General features: G+C 40.2%; 1 protein-coding gene across 1 annotated transcript in view; it reads left to right on the top strand.

The window, feature by feature from the left end:
• DNAH8 (dynein axonemal heavy chain 8) overlaps nucleotides 1–22,900 on the top strand; it is a 337,653-nt gene that overhangs the window by 272,421 nt on the left and 42,332 nt on the right. Inside the window, exons 83-88 of the mRNA XM_057555266.1 lie at nucleotides 1,300–1,373; nucleotides 3,916–4,068; nucleotides 4,436–4,591; nucleotides 15,263–15,379; nucleotides 17,235–17,336; nucleotides 22,730–22,890. Of these exons, the coding sequence (XP_057411249.1) occupies nucleotides 1,300–1,373; nucleotides 3,916–4,068; nucleotides 4,436–4,591; nucleotides 15,263–15,379; nucleotides 17,235–17,336; nucleotides 22,730–22,890 (763 nt within the window). The remainder of the gene's footprint in view (nucleotides 1–1,299; nucleotides 1,374–3,915; nucleotides 4,069–4,435; nucleotides 4,592–15,262; nucleotides 15,380–17,234; nucleotides 17,337–22,729; nucleotides 22,891–22,900) is intronic.

Genomic DNA, 22,900 nt, shown 5'->3' on the forward strand with positions numbered 1-22,900 from the left:
CCTGGGTCCACAAATAATCCTAATGCTGCACCCTGCGAACCCTCACAGAATCTCTGGTCATTAACCCCATGGTGCTATATTTTAAATGGTGTGCCCTGGCAACTTCTTCTCTGGTTCCTGACATACTTCTAACTCCACCCTGTGAATTTCTCTCATCCTCTGTACCTTCTACCAGCAGTTTCCAAATCAGCCTCATTGTTCGCCCAGCTACAGCAGCCCTTTTTTCTGAGGATTCAGGCTCCTCCAGTAGAGTAGGGCAAAAGCATACACTGCTTCACAATGTCTCCATTGACCTCCTTTCCCTGTGCCTCTAGAGATCTAGAGATCATGCCTCTAAAATTCAAGAAGACCTGGGTCCACAAAGACTTGCTTAAAAGTTAATTTCCAATTCCAGTTTCACAAGCATGATTTAGAGACTTCTGCAATTTAGTGAATTCATGTGACAGGCACAAGTGTGGTTCTCTGCCTGGGACATCAAATTCACTAATGAGCCTAAATAGTGTATATTCTGCTGAATTATAATCACACCTCTAATCTTGGAGCGGTCTCCACTTTTTCTTCATGCTCAGTTACAAGATGGTGATTTAATCCTGAGGAACAGTTATCCCTGAATGTAGCCCTCATGGGGCTGAGCTGCCACAAGTTCCATCTTGGAAAATGGACAAATATGCAAACAAAACCCAAACAGACAGACAGACAAAACACTGCATACTTGACATTGTAAAAGAATAAAAAGCCAACTAAATCTTTCCTGAAGCATCTGATAAAACACCAAAAAAATATTCTAATCAAAACATAGAACAGGGAACTCTACTCAGTGCTCTGTGGTGACCTAAATGGGAAGGAAATCTAAAAAAGAGTGGGTATATGTATATGTATAACTGATTCACTTTGCTGTACAGCAGAAACAAATACAACATTGTAAAGCAACTATACTCCAATAAAATTTAATTTAAAAATTTAGCAAAACTCAAAAATCCTCTTTCCCTCTTAATGCCTATGATAGCATTATAGCTGCCTCTCCCCCATCAATCTATCTCCTCGTTATCTCCAAAGACCCCAGAACTCTCTAAAAGACCTGCCTTGTGCCTTTTGTCTCTCTTTCCTTGTCCTTCCCTTTCCAGTTTCTGCTCCACTCATTTCTCTTATCAACACAACTGAAAGCCAGACTTGTTTGAATAACAAAGTCTCCTTAGAAGCCACGGAGGGAGGGAGGCTATGACCATTCAGAAATTAATGTTTTGTCCCAATCCTGTTATAAAATTTATGTTTTATCATAGTGATCCTTCTGTGTTACAGAATGCAGAACTATCTCAATGGGGCAAGGACAAGAAGTACATGCTCGAAAGCTGATTCAGATGTCAATGCAGCAGGTACGTAGCAATGGACAACTACTCTTCACGCAACATTCTTGATATTATTCCTCTGGCCATCTGGTCTACTTAGGACCACCACAGTGATGGGTAAATCGTTCTGCCTGTGATGCTCAATCATTATTTTTCATTTTTATTTATGTATATAGAGTCAACCTTTGATTTCATACAAATTTTAAACCTCCAGCTAGTTTGCTCCTGACATCCCCACAAAATACTTGTTCCATTTTCTATAGTATATGCTCCATTTTATTTTCACTAAATATTTTTTGATAATTTGGCAGCCACACTTTCTGGTTCCTAAAGGATGCAGCTCTAGCAGTCTTGGAATGTCGTGTTCAATATTAATAGATAGTGCTTAAGAATTGACAGATTGAGACAGTCAAATTTCAATTTTCAGTTAAAGTGAGACTTTCATTTTTCATTAATGGATAGTTTCAGGCAAATACGAAATATTTGAGGGTGTTATGTTTAAATATTGATAATGGTTTTTATTGAAAATTGCAAGCTGGATGGAATGTTGAGAACTATTTTTCATCACACCTAATAAATACACAGGTCATTGATTTTCTAGAAATGGTAGATAGCAATTTCAGCAGCAATAAGAAATTGCACCATTTATAAAAATAAAATAAGATCTCGGTTTATTTTTAAGCTTTTGACCTCATAACGTCTGTAGCAATTTTGGTGCAGCTTTTCCCTGGGAATTAAGACTGGAGAGGGTTAATGGGCTAAAACTCTGCTTGGTTCATCAAAGTTTCAGGCTAGTCATTAATTCTCAAGTGCGCCAAGCCTTAATCTTTACCGCTTAATTAAATTCAATAATATATTGTATTTAATTTATATATATCGAAGAAATTTTATATAATTATTTTTAGTCAGATCAAATGATTCACTCTATTGAGTGATTTGACAGTTTGACTTTGGGCCTTAAATAATTTCTTTAGTTTCCATGAGTGAGAAACTTCTAAATTTGGTACAGCATTCACATTAACCTTCTTTGGAATATTAGCTTTTATAACTTCCATGTTCTGTGTCTTAAGGTAGGATAAATATTGATAATAATGGCATTATCAAACAAACAAACAAACAACAACAATAACCCATGAATAGGTACAGCCACACTGCCACTTGAAAGATTTAGGATAAAACTGACACTGTGGAATGCAGAGCAGGGAATCAGAGAGTAACTGGATCCACAATGACACAAACCAACCATGAAGTCCGTCTTGGTCTAGACACCCCAGTTGTCTAGACCAACAAGTCCCCTTTGCTGCTTAAGTCAGTCTGAGTTCTGTTTTCTCTTGCAGTAGAAGGCGTATATACAGGCCTTACTATATATGCACTAAGCTCAATAATTTGTAGCTGTATTTATCTGATCTCATTATATAAGTATATCAAGATATTGTCTGGCTAATAAAATTAGTGTTCTTATAGAACTGTGACGGTCATGTGACTTACATTGTTAAAGAAGGTTTTAACAAGTATTTAGATAGTGCTTAGAAAGTTTTGTGGTTTCAGGAATATCTGGGAGGAGTGATGACAAATAATAATACCATTAATATTATGGTAGCAAATGTCACCAAATGTATTTTATTGCCTCTGGTGAAATAAAATTTGTATTTTAAGTCAGGAGAAGAAAACTTAAGCATAAAATTCTCTCTCTCTGCTCATTTGGGCCTCCTCCCTCCCCTTTTAGTGTACAGTGTGCATCTGCATCACGCAGTAACCAGACCTCCTCAAAGGTGGGAATGCCTGCTCAAATGCAAAGATCAATTTTTTTTCCCTTTCTTCTGACGCTAGCCAGGTAACTTCTTAAAAGATTAGCATGCTTTTCCAACTCTGCAGGGAGTCATGGTGACTTGTTGCTGGCTTTGTATGTGTACCTGGACTGTGTATCTTTGGTGAACCCCATGTGAAATGTCAGCATGTCATTTTGATGTATGATCCTTTGTCTCGAAAATGTATATGGCTCTGCCTTTGACTTCTAACAGGCAAGACAGTTCTCAGAGCTTCTGTCTCCCGGGCTATAATCCTCAGTTGTCTCAAATAAAATTCTCTCTTTTCTTCCTAACTTGATTGTTAATGAATTTTCGTCAACACCTCCAACTTTCATGAGGTAATGTGTATCTCTCTTTGTGACAGTGGACGACTTGGTTTCGGGGTGAGTCCCTTCTGATTTACCTTAAGCAGGACAATTTAAGTTACAAGTTCCAAAATACCCATTCCCACCATTAGATGGTGCACACACTGTACTTAAACAAGTCTGACTTCAAATTTTAACTTTTGTTCCCTTTTAAACCAGGGGTGGCAGGATACAATCATTTTGAACCCACTTGATTCCAAGTAACCAGCTTTACAACTAACAGAAAAAAGAAGATTGTACTGACATATAACAATTTCATTAAAATATATGTGCTCAAAACAGAGTATTCTTATGCCCTGAGCAAAAGTTTTAAAAAATTTGCTTGTACGTTTTGTTTTATTAAAATCATAGCAAAAAAGTTATAAGGAATTAATATGAAATCATTTTTGAATACAGGGTGGCTGGGTATTACTGCAGAATTGTCACCTTGGCCTAGAATTCATGGAAGAATTGCTGGAGACATTAACTACCGCTGAAGCCAGCGATGATACTTTCCGAGTGTGGATAACTACCGAGCCCCACAATCGGTTTCCCATTACATTGCTTCAGGTTTGTTACTGTGAGATAAGTGTCTTTTCCTTGAGAGCTATACAAATAAAGATGGCACAATTATGGTTATGGAAAGATGGCAAACGTAACAGGGCTTTCTGGTCCAGTAGAGGCTGCGTTGCAAAATCTTATGCCATTATCGTCAAAATCTTGACTATAACTATCAAGATTATATGGTAAAGATTCCCACAGAAGAGTTATAAGACTCAGTGTTAATTGATTGGGTTTTAGCTCTGATCAATGTAAGTAGCTTACACGGTGCCCATTTATGTACCATAAGCATATTGTTGGCTGATGTGTTGTAATTTCTATTTTATTCTTCACGGTAATTTATAGAAACAAAACTACTATTTGCTTTTTACGACAGACTTCTCTCAAATTCACTAATGAGCCACCCCAAGGTGTTCGCGCAGGTTTGAAAAGAACATTTGCTGGAATTAATCAAGACCTTCTGGATATCAGTAATTTACCCATGTGGAAGCCAATGCTTTACACTGTAGCATTTTTACACTCCACTGTGCAGGTAACTTCTGAGAGCAGTTTGCACGTTTAGAGGATGCTAATGATGTTATGTTTGCCTCTCTGCTGCACTGTCTGCTCTCCTCACCTTGCTTTCTTTTTCCTTCATGGCACTTTTCCCCCCCTGGCACAGGACATGCATATTTGTTTATGTATTTATGTGTACTCCGGACAACACCCCCCGCCTTGGCCCCTAGAATATAAGATTCTCCAGGGCAATGACTTTGTTCTTTTGTAACTGCTGGGTCTCCCCCTGTGACAGCAGCAGCTGGGGTATTGCCAGAGCTCAATAAATATTTGTGGGATGAACAAACGGATTACTGTGATAGGAGCTTGGTCTTGAAAGTGCCTGTGCTGGCCAGGAATGTTATGTACACCATCTCATGTAATACTAACAGCCACCTTTCAGTGTAGGATTTATCACCATCTTACAAGTGAGGAAATTGAGACTCAGAGAGGTTAAGTTCCTTCCTAAACAGTAGATCTAGGAGTCAAGCCCCATGCTGCCTGCCCTGGATACAAGTATGTTTCAACCCTCCTCCCACCGGTGACAGTAGTGGTGGTGTTGGGAAGAGGAGTCACAAGGGTCACCTGTCTTCTTCAGGTTGTTTGCTCTTTGCTTTTACTGTGTACTTATATAGTCATTTAATAATTTTATGGCTGCCCAGCAACATCTCTATGGGATTATCTTCATTTTTTTGTTGCTTTGTTCTATATTTGAATTTTGTATTTTGTTCTGTATTTGAAAGCTGTATAATTTTAATGTAGTTGATTCACTCCTTGATTTCACAGAGAGATAAAGGGACTCCTTTAACTCTTTCTTACATTTCTTCTTTCTCTGAGGTTGGAGTGAGGACAAAATGAATCAACTGGCTTAAACCAGGAGTCATGGTTCAGCTGTGCACAGCGGCCGGCAGAGCTTGGCCTCATCTCTCCCCACCCTGCCCAAAGGTGGAGGGGAATTTGGTGCCCACCCCAGAAAATACTGGGCTTGTTTACCCGTAGGTTCCTTGTCCCCACCACTTTACCAGGTTTCATGCTGCCCAACAGAGAGGGCTGTTTAGAGGGGACAGCTGGTGTTTATCTGTCCCCCAACTCTGAGAGACTTAAAATCAGGTTAAACGCTTTGCGGGTGGTTATTTTTGCTAAGTTCCATTGTGGCCTTTGGATTGATTGTAAATTACAGCTTTAAAGTCACTGAAGCCGATATCATATATTCTTATCTGGGAATTGTTGGGTTTGCTAGACCTTATCACACTCTAATACAAATATAGCTTTAAACTCTGTTATTTAAAGCCCAATTCACAAATAATAAATTTTATGATTCTTTTCCTAGTAGTGATGATTCAACTCTTCCACTGTGCTTATCACAGACAGATGACTGGGGGGTATTTTCCATATGGTCAACATGACAACCTGTGTTTTTAGTGGCCATTATCCAAGGGCTAAAAAGAAGAACAGGACCACGGGCCGGTCATGGGGCCGAAGTGTGCTTACACTTAACGTGGCTTGTATTTGGGTTAAAACAGAAAAAATTCTCCACTGCTAAGGCCGTGAAGCTAACAGTGGCATGTCTAGGAAAAAGAAGGTTGTGAAGATCTCTTAAAATCCAATCATAGTGTGTTAGAAAGAGCACTTCATGTACAGTCAGGAAGCCTGGACTTTAGACTTGTGACATCAATAAGCTATGTAAGGTTGGTCAAGTTACGTCCCTCTTGAGGCTTCTGTTTCCCCATCTGTGTGTTTAGAGGCAGAAGGAGGTGATCTTTCAAGATTTTTCCCATTTCTAACATTCTGTTGTCCAGTTCTATGACTATACAAGAAGTGCAGATAATTCAAGCATTTTTCCCTTGGTTCTAGTTTTATCAATTTCAGAAATGTTTACTGTGATATTGCCTAAACATATTCTTTTCTTGGTTAGGATAAAGCCAGCTTGATAGAAAAATCCGGAATTCTTTAGGGGCTTGTAGTCCTGGGTCAGCACCATCTGCATCACCTGGGGACTTGTAAGAGATGAATTTCAGGCCCCACCCAGACCTACTGAATCAGAATCTGCGTTGTAATAAGATGCCCAAGTGATTCGTGTGCACATTAGAGTTTAACACACAACTGTTACAGGAAGGACTGTTCTGAATAGACAGATTGTGGCTTATATGTTTCTAGTGTTGGATATAATAGTCAAGTACCTGATTTTTTTTTAACATCTTTATTGGAGTATAATTGCTTTACAATGGTGTGTTAGTTTCTTCTGTATAACAAAGTGAATCAGCTATACCTATACATATATCGCCATATCCCCCCCCTCTTGCATCTCCCTCCCACCCTCCCTATCCCACCCCTCTAGGTGGACACAAAGCACCAAGCTAATCTCCCTGTGCTATGCGGCTGTTTCCCACTAGCTATCTATTTTACATTTGGTAGTGTATATATGTCCATGCCACTCTCTCACTTCGTCCCAGCTTACCCTTCCTGCTCCCTGTGTCCTCAAGTCCATTCTCTATGTCTGCATCTTTATTCCTGTCCTGCCCCTAGGTTCTTCAGAACTTTCCTTTTGTTTTCTTTTTTAGATTCCATATATATGTGTTAGCGTACGGTATTTGTTTTTCTCTTTCTGACTTACTTCACTCTGTATGACAGTCTCTAGGTCCATCCACCTCACTATAAATAACTCAGTTTTGTTTCTTTTTATGGCTGAGTAATATTCCATTGTATATATGTGCCACATCTTCTTTATCCATTCATCTGTTGTTGGACATTTAGGTTGCTTCCATGTCCTGGCTATTGTAAATAGTGCTGCAATGAACATTGTGGTACATGACTCTTTTTGAATTATGGTTTTGTCAGGGTATATGCCCAGTAGTGGGATTGCTGGGTCGTATGGTAGTTCTATTTTTAGTTTTTTAAGGAACCTCCATACTGTTCTCCATAGTGGCTGTATCAACTTACATTCCCACCAACAGTGCAAGAGGGTTCCCTTTTCTCCACACCCTCTCCAGCATTTATTGTTTGTAGATTTTTTGATGATGGCCATTCTGACTGGTGTGAGGTGATATCTCATTGTAGTTTTGATTTGCATTTCTCTAATGATTAGTGATGTTGAGCATCCTTTCATGTGTTTGTTGGCAATCTGTATATCTTCTTGGGAGAAATGTCTGTTTAGGTCTTCTGCCCATTATTGGATTGGGTTGTTTGTTTTTTTGATATTGAGCTGCCTGAGCTGCTTGTATATTTTGCAGATTAATCCTTTGTCAGTTGCTTCATTTGCAAATATTTTCTCCCATTCTGAGGGTTGTCTTTTCTTCTTGTTTATGGTTTCCTTTGCTGTGCAAAAGCTTTTACGTTTCATTAGGTCCCATTTGTTTATTTTGGTTTTTATTTCCATTTCTCTAGGAAATGGGTCAAAAAGGATCTTGCTATAACTTATGTCATAGAGTGTTCTGCCTATGTTTTCCTCTAAGAGTTTTATAGCGTCTGACCTTACATTTAGGTCTTTAATCCATTTTGAGTTTATTTTTTGTATGGTGTTAGGGAGTGTTCTAATTTAATTCTTTTACATGTAGCTGTCCAGTTTTCCCAGCACCACTTATTGAAGAGGCTGTCTTTTCTCCATTGTATATTCTTGCCTCCTTTATCAAAGATAAGGTGGGTTTATCTCTGGGCTTTCTATCCTGTTCCATTGATCTATATTTCTATTTTTGTGCCAGTACCATACTGTCTTGATTACTGTAGCTTTGTAGTATAGTCTGAAGTCAGGGAGCCTGATTCCTCCAGCTCTGTTTTTCTTTCTCAAGATTGCTTTGGCTATTCGGGGTCTTTTGTGTTTCCATACAAATTGTGAAATTTTTTGTTCTAGTTCTGTGAAAAATGCCATTTGTAGTTTGATAGGGATTGCATTGAATCTGTAGATTGCTTTGGGTAGTATAGTCGTTTTCACAATGTTGATTCTTCCAATCCAAGAACATGGTATATCTCTCCATCTGTTTGTATCATCTTTAATTTCTTTCATCAGTGTCTTATAGTTTTCTGCATACAAGTCTTTTCCTGATTTGTTAATCGATGAATTGATTCCTCCAAATTTACCTGGATATCCCTTGATTTATACAAACACAATGTATATACTTTTTTCCTTGCAGAGATTGAAAAAAAGAAGAGGGAATTGGTTCATGTCACATAATATGAAGCTTCTGGGCTGGGGAGAGTGTTGCTGAAACTCAGCCTCTGTTCACTCTTGCTGAGTAGAAATGTGGAGACAGAGTTTTGGGTGAAGTAGAAAAGAATAGCTTTATTGCTTTGTCAGGCAGAGGGGATCACAGCAGGCTAATGCCCTCAAAACTGTGTGTAGCACCCTGGAGGGGATAGTGAGGAGTCTTATAGTGTTCAAGGAACAGGGCATGGTCAGCTCATGGGCATTCTTCTGATTGGTTGGTGGTGAGGTAATTGGGAGTCAGCATCATCAATCGTTTGGTTCCAGCTGGTCTGGGGTCTATGTGCTTGTGGGCAGAATACAGTTAACCTATTCCACCTGGTGGGGGTTTCAGTATCTATAAGACAGCTCAAAGGACATGGCTCAGAATATTATCTATAGTCCTTGAGGAAGAACTAAAGGTCCTTGACTTTGTTTAATGACTAAAGTATTATTATTTTGTCTTGTTTTTTCTTTTCTTTTTGTATTTTCTCACCTCTCTGATTAAATTTATTCTTTGACTGAAGTTTTTCTACAGACAATAGGCAGGCGGAGGACATGGGTGGGGTGTTCTATCCTGGGAAGGCCTCAGAGGTTCCTGCTCGGTTACAAGGGGTTCATGCTGGAATCCATAACACATGAGAATGCAGGACCTAGTGGTAAAATAGCCAACCCCTGCCTGCCCTCCAATGTGTTTCTCTTACTGAATCAAAGTTTGGCATCATGCCATCAACTCACCCTAGCTCAAGAGCATCACGTGTTATGTGGACCCTACTCTTGTTGCAGAGGACAAAGTGAGCATCCCTCCTCTCCTATAAGAAGGGGAAGTAGATTTGGCTGGTCAAGGACAACTTTCTTGGGTAGAAGAGTGGTGGAGGGTGTCTTGGGATGGGAGCAGGATTACCCAGTAGGAGGGGGTGCGCTGGGTGCTGCCATGGGAACCTGCATAGTTGCACCAGCCACTTCTGCACTAAGCTCTGCTTGCTTCCTACTCCCCCTGGCTTTCCTCCCCTCTCCTCCAGGAACTTGACATCCACGTTGGCCAGGAGGTTACTGCGGCAGCGGCCGCTCTTGCTGCAGTCGGTTGATGTCTCTGTCTCGGCCAGCCAGCCCTCCTGCCCTCCCCATGGGAGCCTTTCACCCCCAGCACCATGGGGCATGCCTCTGCTTATTTGGCCACTACTTCCTGAGAACGTTTCCCGCATCCTCTTTTATTTATTTATTTATTTACTTATGGCTGTGTTGGGTCTTCACTGCTGTGTGTGGGCCCTCTCTAGTTGCAGCAAGCAGGGCCCACTCTTCGCTGCAGTGTGTGGGCCTCTCACCGCGGCAGCTTCTCTTGTTGTGGAGCACGGGCTCTAGGCGTGTGGGCTTCAGCAGCTGTGGCACATGGGCTCAGTAGTTGTGGCTCACAGGCCCAGTTGCTCTGCGGCATGCGGGATCCTCCCAGACCAGGGCTCGAACCCATGTCCCCTGCATTGGCAGGTGGATTCTCAACCACTGCACCACCAGGGAAGTCCTCCCGCATCCTCTTGAAGATGACTCTAGGGGGAAACTTCCCTCTGGCCTCAATATTCTCTCTCTACATTTTGCCAGAAACTCCAGTGTAGCACTGTTCTGGCCTTCAGAGCAAGCCCACACTCACTCTTCAGGATTTTAATTTTAAATATACCTTCCTCCAAAGTCTTGGTCTTCTGAAATTCAGCAATTCTTCTTCAACAATTCCATTTGTAGTCTCCTCCCAACACCTCCTGCAGGTCACGATAACATTTCCTGTTTTGTTCCTATTGATAGTCAATATACTGTCCCTTGTAGTGCAGCACATTGGACCCGTGAGCATCTTAAGCAGTGGTCCTCAGCCATTGCCTGGGCCCCAGAATCCCCTGGAGGAGGCATCAGGGTGAAGAGCTCAGACCTTTTAAAAACTTCCCAAGTGATGCTAATATGCAATGAGAGTGGAGAATAACTCCCAGAGAGCCACTGCCCTTAAGGGAGGAGTCTTTAGTCATTTTTATGACCTTTTCATGGTTTGGCTATTTCTCCCCCTCACCTTGGCTCACCCACATTGAAGCCCACATTTGGGACTTCTCTTATGGCTTATACACAACTTTGTGAGGTTTACTGCAATAATCTTTGATTAGGAGCTCTAAGGGCCTGCAGTGGCAGTTGCAAACTTGGAAATTTTCCCATGGCTCTTAAAATATTTGTTTAATATTTAATAAAAATGGCCATATCTATGGGGCTCAGAGAGTACCACTGTTAACAGTTCCTCATTCAGAAAAGTGTTCACTTCTCTGACATATTTTTTAGGTTTAAACCTTGACAAACACTCCCTTCAAATTTAATACTGTGTATACCAGTTCTCCCTTTGGGGAGGCGTGATTATAAAGTTCTTAGTGCAAATCTCTTCAAAATAATTACAGTAACATGATACAGATTTTTGAAAAGATCTTTTAGACATACCTCTGTAGTGTTTCCCAGTGGTTCTGACCATTTCTGTTAATTATTTTTACCTATTCAAGTTTCCCTTATATTGTCTAGTATAGATTGCATTTTTCATCTTATGTTAACTCCAGTTATTAAATAAATAGGTTGTGATGCTCCAAAGAGAGCTTTGTTTTGAAGATGGGACTGAAGTGAATCTGCGCTGGACTGTGGGAGGGGGGGATCATTGGACTGAGGTAGATTCTAACATAAAACTGGAAATAGCTTTGACATCATTAAAATGATGACTCCATTGAACAGCTTCTCTTCGGTGTTCTAAGGAGGATTCCAAGTTTTCCATATTTCACTAGTAGTTGTGTTTTATATATTCTTTGGAATAAAAAGAAGGAACCTTATTGGTTCAGTGTAGTAGGGAGTAGACTAGTCTTCCTAAAATCATCACTCTCCAACTTAATAATGGATAATAACACCCTCCTGTTGAGTCAGGTTTTAGCTCTTTCTCCTGACATCACATCTGTCTACGTTTCATCCCTGAATCATCACGTGGGGATGTAGTTGCAGCTACTCACCAGAGGTTGTCCTCTGCTGCAGTGGCACAGTCCTGCAGCCTCCTTCTGGACGAATCGTGAACTTTGCATTCCTGTCTTTGCTCCTGACCTTTGCCAAACCGGGGATTCTTTTCTCCCTTCTTTTCAAAGACCAGCTTCAGTTTCATTCTTCCCAGGAGCCCTTGACTGAATGTCTTCTTCAAGTTTATCACCTGTGAAATTTTGACAGTTAATTACATTTACTACCGTGTTGTCCTTTCCTGTTTTGTCTTATTTTCTCAACTAGATTAAAACTTCTTGAAAATACACTGATTCTAATATTTTTCTATTATTGGACTCATCCTAATATTTTTCTAAACATAAGACTCATCCTATCGTTTCAAAAATCCTAATTGGATTGGAGAGATTCAATATGCCAAATATTCCAAATTCTAGCAAAGTCCTCTGTTTTTGAGCTTCCAAATGAGTTCTTAGGTCCCAGTGGTTTGAGTCTACCCTGATATTATTCCAAGATCATACTTAGGGGTTGTTTTTTTCTTTATTGTCACTTATAGGGGTCAGTGAGTAAAAACAAAAAAAAAATAGCAAGAAAGTGAAATGACCTCATTTGTGAAAGAAAAGACACCATATTTTGTCTTTTTTTCTAAAAGGAGTTAAACAGTTTATGACTTTAGTGAACCAACCTAAAAACTGAACATTTTAAATAAAAATTGATAGTAAGTAACATAAAATGAAGCAAACCTCAGCATTAGGGCAATTTTCAAAGATCACATTTTAAGGAGCAACTGAATTGTAATTGCTCAGTGCATGTAAAGGGGAGTGTTTCCACAGAGCCAATTTAAGCAGCTTCAGTAATTGGAAAGAAAGAATTGTTCTTCATTCAGTCTCCTACTAATTGAACAGTAAATTTTTTTTTTTTTTTTTTATAAATTTATTTATTTATTTATTTTTGGCTGTGTTGGGTCCTCGCCTCTGTGCGAGGGCCCTCTCCAGCCGCGGCAAGCGGGGGCCACTCCTCATCGCGCTGCGCGGGCCTCTCACTATCGCGGCCTCTCCCGTTGCCGAGCACAGGCTTCAGACGCGCAGGCTCAGCAGTTGTGGTGCACCGGCCCAGCTGCTCCGCGGCACGTGGGATCCTCCCAGACCAGGGCTCGAACCCGTGTCCCCTGCATTGGCAGGCAGATTCTCAACCACTGCGCCACCGGGGAAGACCCCTGAACAGTAAATTTTAAAAACTAAGTCAAAACAGGTAAAACTGTTTTAGAGTTGATTCTCTTTTTTAAACAATGGGAAAACATTTGTGTTTGGTTCGTAAGTGGTTAGCATTCTTCTCTTTGAAGCCCTCAAGGTGGAAGAAATCCCAGAGCCTCAAGTGTTAGCTGAATGCATTTTCATGTTAGCACTCCATAGACCCTCCAGGCCCCCCTTGCTCCTAGAGCAACCTGGAGGAGGCTCACCTCAGTGCTTTTTGGGACCCATGCAAGAAATTCAAAACCACATGTCAGCTTCCTAATTGACCCTCAGGAGAGTGAGAGAGAGTGCCTTTCATTCTGATAATAATCAACTCACATGTTTGTTTATTAGACAACCATGATCCTTCTCTCGAGGCGCAGGTACAAAAGGGGAGACAAAAATGGGAGATATGCCTCCTCCTGTCAAGGCCTCCTCCCGACCCCGTGGCTCCTCCTCATCTTCTCTGTGTTCAAGGTGGAAGACGGTGCTTCACAACTCCTGAGTTTACAAACCTCTCTAGTTTAAGCTCTGACTGGGACAAACTCTGAATACCTGTTCTGAACTCTAAGTCCAAATTCCTGGGAGAAGGGATAGTGCTGGCTCTTCTTAGGCTGGTTGTTCACCTTTGGTCTAATTAGCTAAGGAGTAGGGAGTCACGCCATGCAAATGTCTAACACCTGACAGCCTAACCTAAAGAAGAACAGCTCTAGAAATAACGCTAGTAGTTGACATTTTTAAGGGTTGTTTGCCCTCAGTCTGACCTCCCAGGGTGGACATCTGGACCCAGATTAATTTTGATGTTTTATTTAATATCTTAAAAGAGGACTTCCTGGTGGCGCAGTGGTTAAGAATCCGTCTGTGAATGCAGGGGACATGGGTTCGAGCCCTGGTCCAGGAAGATCCCACATGCCATGGAGCAACGAAGCCCGTGCGCCACAACTACTGAGTCTGTGCTCTAGAGCCCAAGCTCCGCAACAAGAGAAGCCACCACAATGAGAAGCCCGTGCACCGCAAGGAAGAAGAGTAGTCCCTGCTCACCTCAACTAGAGGAAGACCGTGTGCAGCAATGAAGACCCAACGCAGCCAAAAATAAATAAATAAATTTATATAAAAAAAATCTTAAAAGCATATCCTAAAAAATCAGTAATTAAAGCTTTGCACATTCTCAATTTCTTTTCTGACTTGTCCATGAATATGTCCAAACTGCAATTCATTTAGATTCCTTTAAATGGTAGTGTTATTCAAGATCTAAAGCATGGAACAGCTGCAAGAAGAAGTATTGGAATGGCTTGTGAAAACAATGTGTGTGTGTGTGTGTGTGTGTGTGTGTGTGTGTGTGTGTGTTGGGTTAGGGAAGGCAAAAGAGAGAAAAGTTAGTATACATTTAGAGGTAGAGAAGTAGAATTACATCTTCCCGTAGATGTATTAGAATTCTACTCTCCATTTGGAGAGTCACTAGGGTCAAGGGTCTAGGAGCTAACCTGAATAAATAATTGGACCTTTCTTAGAGAGACTGATTGTGTGCTGAGGCAGGGAAAGCTGATAGTATGGTAATGTTTGAGTTAATCCGTGTTGTTTGCTAGGTGATGAGGGCCTGGAAATATCAGTTCTAACACTCACATACCTTTAAAATGGTCTCCAGAATATCAAAGCAATTGAGTCATTTGGCCTGAGTCCCATTTGATTATTTATGAGTAATTTGGCGACTTGAAACAGCCGCTGTTTCACAGGAGAGAACAAATGAAGGCAATATGAATGTTTTAAGAGAGAGATGTCATGTTTTACATTGGAAATGTTTAGTTTTCAAAATCTGAAACTGCAAGATTACAAAGTGAAACTAGCAGGGAGTCTAAATGCCCTTGAGTGCTTAAGTCATTCACCTTAAAAAACTAAAATTCAAACCCTTGCATTTAACATTTGAAACTTTCAACAGTCCAGTTTAGAATAAATTAATTCATTCAACAGATGTTTATTGAGCACCTACTGCACTTTTTGAGTTGACAATGGAGACCTACACTTTTTAAACCCAAGAACTCCAATTTGGCAAATATTTGGAGATTTGCTCTTGTAAGCCTTCTAGAGCCAAGGAGTAATATCTCTAATTGTTACTATATCCAAAATCATATACTGTTCTTTTATGATGTCAACTTATTTCAATATCATGCCTTACTTTTACTGTACTTTATGTTTTAATAATAAAAACAGGTATCAGCTGCAATACAATTTAAAACTCTCTCAATACTTACTTTTCTCTGTTGTTTTTAAGGAACGACGCAAATTTGGTCCCTTAGGATGGAATATTCCTTATGAATTCAATTCTGCTGACTTTTCAGCCAGCGTTCAGTTTATTCAGAATCACCTTGATGAATGCGATATTAAGAAAGTGAGTGAAATTGTTTCTTTTTTCTGTCTTCATTGCCATCCTTAAATCAAAGTTCTGCAGACATTCCCGGTCTGGGATATGCAGTGGCCCTGCTGAGGTTCCCCCCAGCTCTCCCAAAGGGGACCAATCATTCCAATCACCTGTTTACTGGTCCAGCCATTTCCACTCACACTCCTACTGCCCATAGGAGCGCACTGGGACTCTCCATCTCACACTTGTGTCCCCCTCCACCCCTTCTCTCTCTCTCTCTTGAGCTCATGCACAACAGAGGCAGAGCCCTGACAAAGGAACTCATTGTGTTGAGAAACACCACAGCCTTCTTCATGTCACATCCAAGTGCCACAGTGCACTTCAAGAGAATGTATACCTTAAATCAGACTTTTCTTCCTTTATCTCACTCATGCTTCCTCAGAATCCTCAGAAATGAGAATATCTCCCAGCCCATGTAAAAGTTCTTTTGTACCTTAAGTCACATCTTAACGGATGCTTAAGCTTATGCAGATAAATAGCAATGATTTGAATAATGGTCACTGGTCCTTGTGTAACACTTCACAGTTTTCAAAGTGCTCGCATGTGCAGGGTCTCGTTTTTATTTTCACAACTCAGTGAGGTAGATACCCAAGGTGTTACTATGATTCCCATTTTACTGATGAGGTACTAGACAAGAGAAGACAATGGACTTCCTCCAGGTCACCAAGCTAAGAACACAAACCCAGTTGTCCTTTCACATAAGTGTTGCAAGGAGTTGGAAATCTGTTTTTTCCATGATCTTGAGGAATTTTATGAGCCTCTCAGAGCCTGTTTCCTCGTCTATAAAACGGCCATGGTTTCCGTGAGGAATAAATGAGTTAGCATTTGTGAAAGCACAGTGTATGGTACATAATCAGGGCTCAATAAATACAAGTTTCCTATCGTCTCTCCCTCTCTTCCTTCTCATAGTAGATCTCGAAGATAATCATACATTCTGCAGTATCAGTATGATGACAGTGAGCCATGATGAATTATTACACGGGTAGGGGGGAAATCTAGAATCAAACCATAATTTTTCTTAGAAATTACAAAGGGATATTAAATTGAGTAGGACATTTTGATGAAAAATTATGTCATATGGGTTCGTATTCTGGTACTGTTTATCATTTTGGTATATACAAATGACAGTTACCTTGAAATAGTTGCTTTGAAAGGCAATGAAGCTAAAAAATAAAATTTTAACCAAGAGAAAGTAAATAAAAATTAAGCATCCTTACTTCTCCTACCCCAAATGTATTGAAGCATTTTTTAAAATAAAAAAAACTATTAATATCTGAAATGTATTGCTAGTGTAAGAGTGCTATGGAAATTAATAAATACTTTGATGTAGTCATAGCTCACATAATGAAACAGGAAAGGATTGCATTGTAGAAAAATCTTGTGAATAATGTTCTAGTTGTTCTTATACTGTTTCAGAAAATATATTACTAAGAAAGCATATTAAAGCATTGATTACTTGATTTTTCTCCTTTCTTCACTAAATGTGACTTTTTTCTTCTCTAACAGCTTGGCATTACTATAATGAGTATTACAGGTAATTACATCCACAGATTGAAAAATAGTCTTCTTTTCCCCCTATTTTAAATAATCAATGAGCAATATATTCACCAACGTTTAGTACTGTAGATTTTTCTTTGGTGAACAAACCATAGAAGTTCCAGTCATGTAAGAGCAAAAGAGTTATTAATATAAGATAATGAGTAATTTAAAATGCAGTCTAGCTAGTGCTTCCTTTTCCAGACCTTTCCTTTAGAGGAAGATCCAAAATGTTTAGAACTATTTGTTTGGGTTGACAATGAATAATTCTTTTCTGTTTTTAATAAAGGGCGTGTCGTGGAGTACTGTTCGGTACATGATCGGAGAAGTACAATATGGGGGCAGAGTCACGGACGACTTTGATAAACGTCTGCTTAATTGCTTTGCTAGAGTAAGTCAGTTTAGAAAAAAAAAAGCATGGTTGTACATCTCATTGCATCTTCCTATTAAACAGAATATTTTTTGTTTGTAGCAGGTAAGCCAAACTTAAAGGGAAAAAAAAATATAGAGCAGAGCTGCTGAAAAGAATCAGCCAACCAAACCAAACCAAAACCAAACCAACTAACAATCTACTTGTGGTCCAGGATAGAACAAAGGTCAACTCTCAATGGTCTATGAATCTTCTCCTGTATAGATTAGCTGCTCATGTCCACGGTCTCTCCCCACTTCCCCTCCTATAAAAATACTGGACATGATATCTCTGCCTTTTCCTCTGATTGCAAGTCTTCAGGGCAATTTGAAGCCCCAAGATAAGTGATTGGAGAATGAGCCAAAATTTGAGTTTTCTCATCTCTTTCCATTAGGACAGACAATTGAAAATTCATGAAGTGTTCATTTTTTCCTCTGTGCCCAGTAAAATCTGCATATATCATGTGGGTAAACATTTTCTAGAGAATATTATTCTTAGCAATTCTGGCTTTCACATCAAGGGTGAATAGTATAAGTACATCTACCAGATTCAAGTTATTCCTAAAACTTTTACACGTTAAAGAAGCAAAATACATTACCTGAGCGGAAAAAAATCAGATATAGGAGTACTTTACGGTTATCTGATTTCTTTATATTAGGATCTAAGTTGTTAATTCTTTGATTTTTTTCCCCCTTTTAACAAAATTAAGACCTCAACAACAAGTCATAAGCTTTGAGGGTATTTTGGTAAACTGGAGGTTGACCAGAAATCTGAATTTTTTTTCAACCCTTACTAATATTTGCAAGTTTTTCTTAAAGCTGAATGTGGAGAAAGGTGGATGATAAGCGTTGGTAAGGATGTGTGGAGGCAGATCTGGTACAGATCTCTGGGGAAGCAATTGGGCAAAACTTACTGAAACTAAGTATCCTAGGTAAACATACCAGAACATTTCTAGAAAAAGTCCATGAATGGATATGTATAAAAATGTCATGGCAATATTGTGTGTGGAGCTGCAGGTGACCATCATAGGTTGGGTTCTCCAGAAACAGACTCTGAGATGGAGATCTGCTTGTGGGTCATCCCTTCCCCCAGGGCATGATCTTGGTTGAGGCGGCTCCCTTCTGCCAGGGCAATTCCTGGGAGGGACAATGTTGTGAGCCCTCAGTAGCCAGTACTTCAGACAGCTGGGGGAGCGAGTGCCTAGGTCCTGGAGAAGGATCTGGTAGAGCATTACAGCATCCACTGTGAGGCTGAATAAGCCTAAAAGAATAGATAAGAAGCCTAAGAGAATAGATAAGCAGTAGTGGGTGAGCACATGTAATACTATTGCACACCCTTCAAGGGTGCAATCTGGTGGCACTTAGTCATATCAAGCATGTATGGGGACTTCCCTGGCAGTCCAGTGGCTAAAATTCCACGCTTCTACTGCAGGGTGGGAGCAGGTTCGATCCCTGGTCGGGGAACTAAGATCCCACATGCCGTGTGGCATGGCCAAACTAAGATTAAAAAAAAAAAAAAAGAAGCGTGTATGATATGACTACCCTCTGAACCAGAATCCCACTCTTGAGTGTATGCCCCAGAAGAATTCTCAGACAAGTCTGTGGACATGTACAAAGATATTATTCATAGTATTGTTTGGGATAGTGGGAAGCTGAAAGCAACCTGGGAGTCTGTCACAGAGGAATAGATGAGTTAAATGTTATAGATGCCTATCATGGAATACAATGCAGCACTTGGAAGAAATGATCCATATGACATCATGCATAGATCTTAGGAACATAGTGTTGAGCGCAGAGCTTTAAAAAATAAAATGAGATCTATAAAGTGGTACATGTATATTTCTCAAGGATAAATACACGAATTCAAGGACGTACATCAATATCTTTAAACAGAAGCCCTCAAAGGGAAGGAGACTGGGAGTGGATATCAGGGCTGAAGAGGGGAAAACTAAAATAAAAAGGGTCTAGAGTCATGAGAATAATAAAATGCAGGAGTATGATAAACTCACCTCTGTATCTGAGGTTCAAAAGAGGAAAAAAAAAAAGATGTCTTAGTAAGCATACTTTGTGTTAGAATAACTGTACAAATACCTAAAATTGGAGTTTTGGCACTGGAGACTGTGAGAGCTGGTTAGATTCTGGATATATTGTACAGATACTACCAGCAGAATGCTGATGGGGAAGGAAGGGGGAAGGAAGTGGGGGTGGTCAAAGATCACTCCTAGTTTTGACCTAAGCAGCTAGATGGAGAATGGGGCTATTTACAGAGAAGGGAAAGAACTGCAGGGAAAGAATGAGTTTTATTGGCTGGGGGTAGAAATTAGGAATTCTGTTTTGATCATGTAAACTTTGAGATGCCTACTGGACACCCAAGTGCAGTTGTCTAAGACTGTAAGCTCCATAAGGGCAGGCACTTTGCTTGTTTACATCCCTGCCAAATTCCCAGCACCTGGAATGGAATCTTTCACATAGTAGGCGCTCAGTAAATATTTGTTGAATAAGAGAATGAATGAAGATAAACAAGGCAGTTGGATTTACAGGTGTGGAGCTCAGGAGAGAGCTCAGGGCTGGAGAAAAAGATTTGGAATTTGTCTTATACAGATGGCATTTAAAGTCAAGATATTAGATGAGATCATCATCTAAGAAGAAAGTGTAGAGAAAGGGAAGGAAAAAAAAAAGAAGCTAAGGACAAGGCCCTGAGTATTTTAATGTATTGAGAAAGAAGAAATGTCAACTGAGAGAGGTCAAGGAAGATGAGGAAAGGGAATTGACCTTTACTTAGTATTTGCTTAATAAATAAAAAAAATTTTTTTAACCTACTTTAAAAAAAATATGTAAGATAGCCCAGTATAGAAAAGCATAAACATTCAGCTTAATAAATTTCTTCAAATAGGCATAGAATGTGAATGACTAGGGAGGCAAAGGCCTGTCCTCTGCTGCCACTTTACCCCGACCATGTTATCCAGAATTGCCTGAGTGAAAATCACTTCAATTGTAAACCGGTGCCTTCAAATGGGATCCTCTGTCCCTATGACTTTCAATTTGGGGCTTATCTTTGAACCCTTATTTGTTTTCTCTGTTCTCAGCATCTTATGGTATGTCTCCCTTAACACCAATAATTGTAGAACCTTATTCATTGTCCTTGGAGGATGACTGCTTATTTTTGTAGGGTACCTTCTAGAGTCTCCCAAAGTAATTCCGTGTAGACTTCATACTCTGTATTTTGATTATACCAAAAACGTCCTCCAAATTTGGTGAAACTCAACTACTTTTGTGTTTTTGAGTCTAGCTATTTGTGGATTTACAATTTATACTTTTGTACTTTATAAATAAAGTAGTGGAAAAACAAGAGGAAACTTCATTTTCCTTTTATACACATATGTCATCTGGCAACACAAAACTCAGTGTGGTCATTTGTTGTCTGTGTGCTGAAGACCCCAGGGCCTTTGCCCCCCTAGTCATCCACATCACTAAAAACCTAATCTTCATAAATAATGACCATAATCATAGCACTGATTTTCTTTAATGACTTTCAACTGCTCCCCATTTTTTGAGTTAAGCACTAGTCCTCACCCTGATATCCATAGTCATCCACAATGTGACCTCACTTCACTTTTTCTGTCTGATCTCCTATCACTGCATTATATTTACCTTAGGGTAAATACAGTGATTTCATCATTTACGCAACCTGCCTCAGATTTTTGCATCAGTTTTTTTGTGTGTGTGTTCTCCCCAATCACAAGTTCCTTTGTCAAAATTCTATCCTTCAAGGCTTATCTCCAAAATCACCTCCTAGATAAAGCTTTACCTGACATCCATCTGGCTATTCTTTTTTTTTTTAAAGGAATTCCTTTATTTTTATTATATGTTTATTTATTTATTTAATTATTTATTTATTTTTGGCTGTGTTGGGTCTTTGTTTCTGTGCGAGGGCTTTCTCTAGTTGCGGCAAGCAGGGGCCACTCTTCATTGCGGTGCGTGGTCCTCTCACTATCGCGACCTCTCTTGTTGCGGAGCACAAGCTCCAGACGCGCAGGCTCAGTAGTTGTGGCTCACGGGCCTAGCTGCTCCGCGGCATGTGGGATTTTCCCAGACCAGGGCTCGAACCCGTGTCCCCTGCATTGGCAGGCAGATTCTCAACCACTGTGCCACCAGGGAAGCCCCCATCTGGCTATTCTTTCTTCTTGGCTTTAAGCCTCCTTAGTACTTTGCTTATTTTTATTTCCTCTGTCTCTTACCTTAGTGCACTTTATCTTGTGGTTATTATGTAACTAGCTTATCTCTCTACTGTGTCACAAGCTCCTTGAAGGAAAGGACTGTGTGTGTCTCATTTTTGCATTCCGTTCCTTTTCTAAGCTCAAGGCCTTGTGGACAGGAGTTGAATAGGATAGAACCGTGATGAGTAAAAAATGAAGAAAACCAGTACACAGGGTATTTCAGAGCAATCACTGGACCTAAAAAGAGCTGGAAGAAGAAGGATATGGAGGGAAGATACTAGAGAAAGTGTGAGCAACCGAAGGAAGGCACAATCCCCCTCTCTTTTCACGTGGAGTCCTCTGAGTGATTCAGACATCCTGCCTGCATTTCTGCTCCTCCCATCATCCCATTATTTCCCTCCCTACTGGGAAAATCACTCCGTTAGACACAGAAGTTATTGCCTCAAATGAGGCTCACAGGCATTCAGCATTTTTTTTTCCTCTTCAGAATAAGTCTATTCACACCAAGTATATATCTGTTCTCTCACTGTTACCTTACAGATAATCAGTTCATATGGAATGAGAAAAGGATGTCTAAAGGAAAACAGTAAGATGGTTGGATATATTTGGTTCTTGTGTCCAGGGACATAACTTAATTAACAGAGGGAGCTCTCCAGCTCAGGGTGGGAGGAGAGACGTTTGTAAGAAGTTTTCCTGCTCGTGTGCAGTGCTCAGCGCCACTGTGAGCCACGCTGAGCACAAGCATGAGCCCTGTCTGGGGGGAGAAAGGAGGTGGTGAAAATGCCCAGATATGCTCTCGTGTGTGTGGTTATTGCTTCTGCAATACATTCTCACGTCTCTTTAAAGTGAGCTCAAGGGTCATCAAATTACTTCAGCAGAGGGTGGGCTTGCAAGGCTGGTTCTCTCCTCCTCACCCTTAGAAAGTATCTTCTTTGGTGTTAAACAGAGACCGGGTTTCATTGTTTTGTGTTGTGGCCTCTCTCTTTTCTTAATCTATGTCTAATTATACTATCAGTGGTTTTGTTAAGGTACTTTCAAACCCAATATAAAAAATGATTAAGATGGAAATAAGGTGACCCTATCTCCTTGATAGTGGCAGTTTCGTGTTTTCATTTAGATGTTCATCAATTTTATTTCTCCTGTTTTCTCTCGCATATAGGTCTGGTTCAGTGAGAAGATGTTTGAACTGTCATTCTGTTTTTATACCGGATATAAAATCCCCGCGTGCAAAACCTTGGACCAGTATTTTGAATACATCCAGTCATTGCCATCCCTAGATAACCCCGAAGTCTTTGGGCTTCACCCTAATGCCGATATCACGTAAGTTCCT

This window comes from Balaenoptera acutorostrata, chromosome 10, assembly GCF_949987535.1.
Source record: "Balaenoptera acutorostrata chromosome 10, mBalAcu1.1, whole genome shotgun sequence".
Classification (NCBI taxonomy): Eukaryota; Metazoa; Chordata; class Mammalia; order Artiodactyla; family Balaenopteridae; genus Balaenoptera; species Balaenoptera acutorostrata.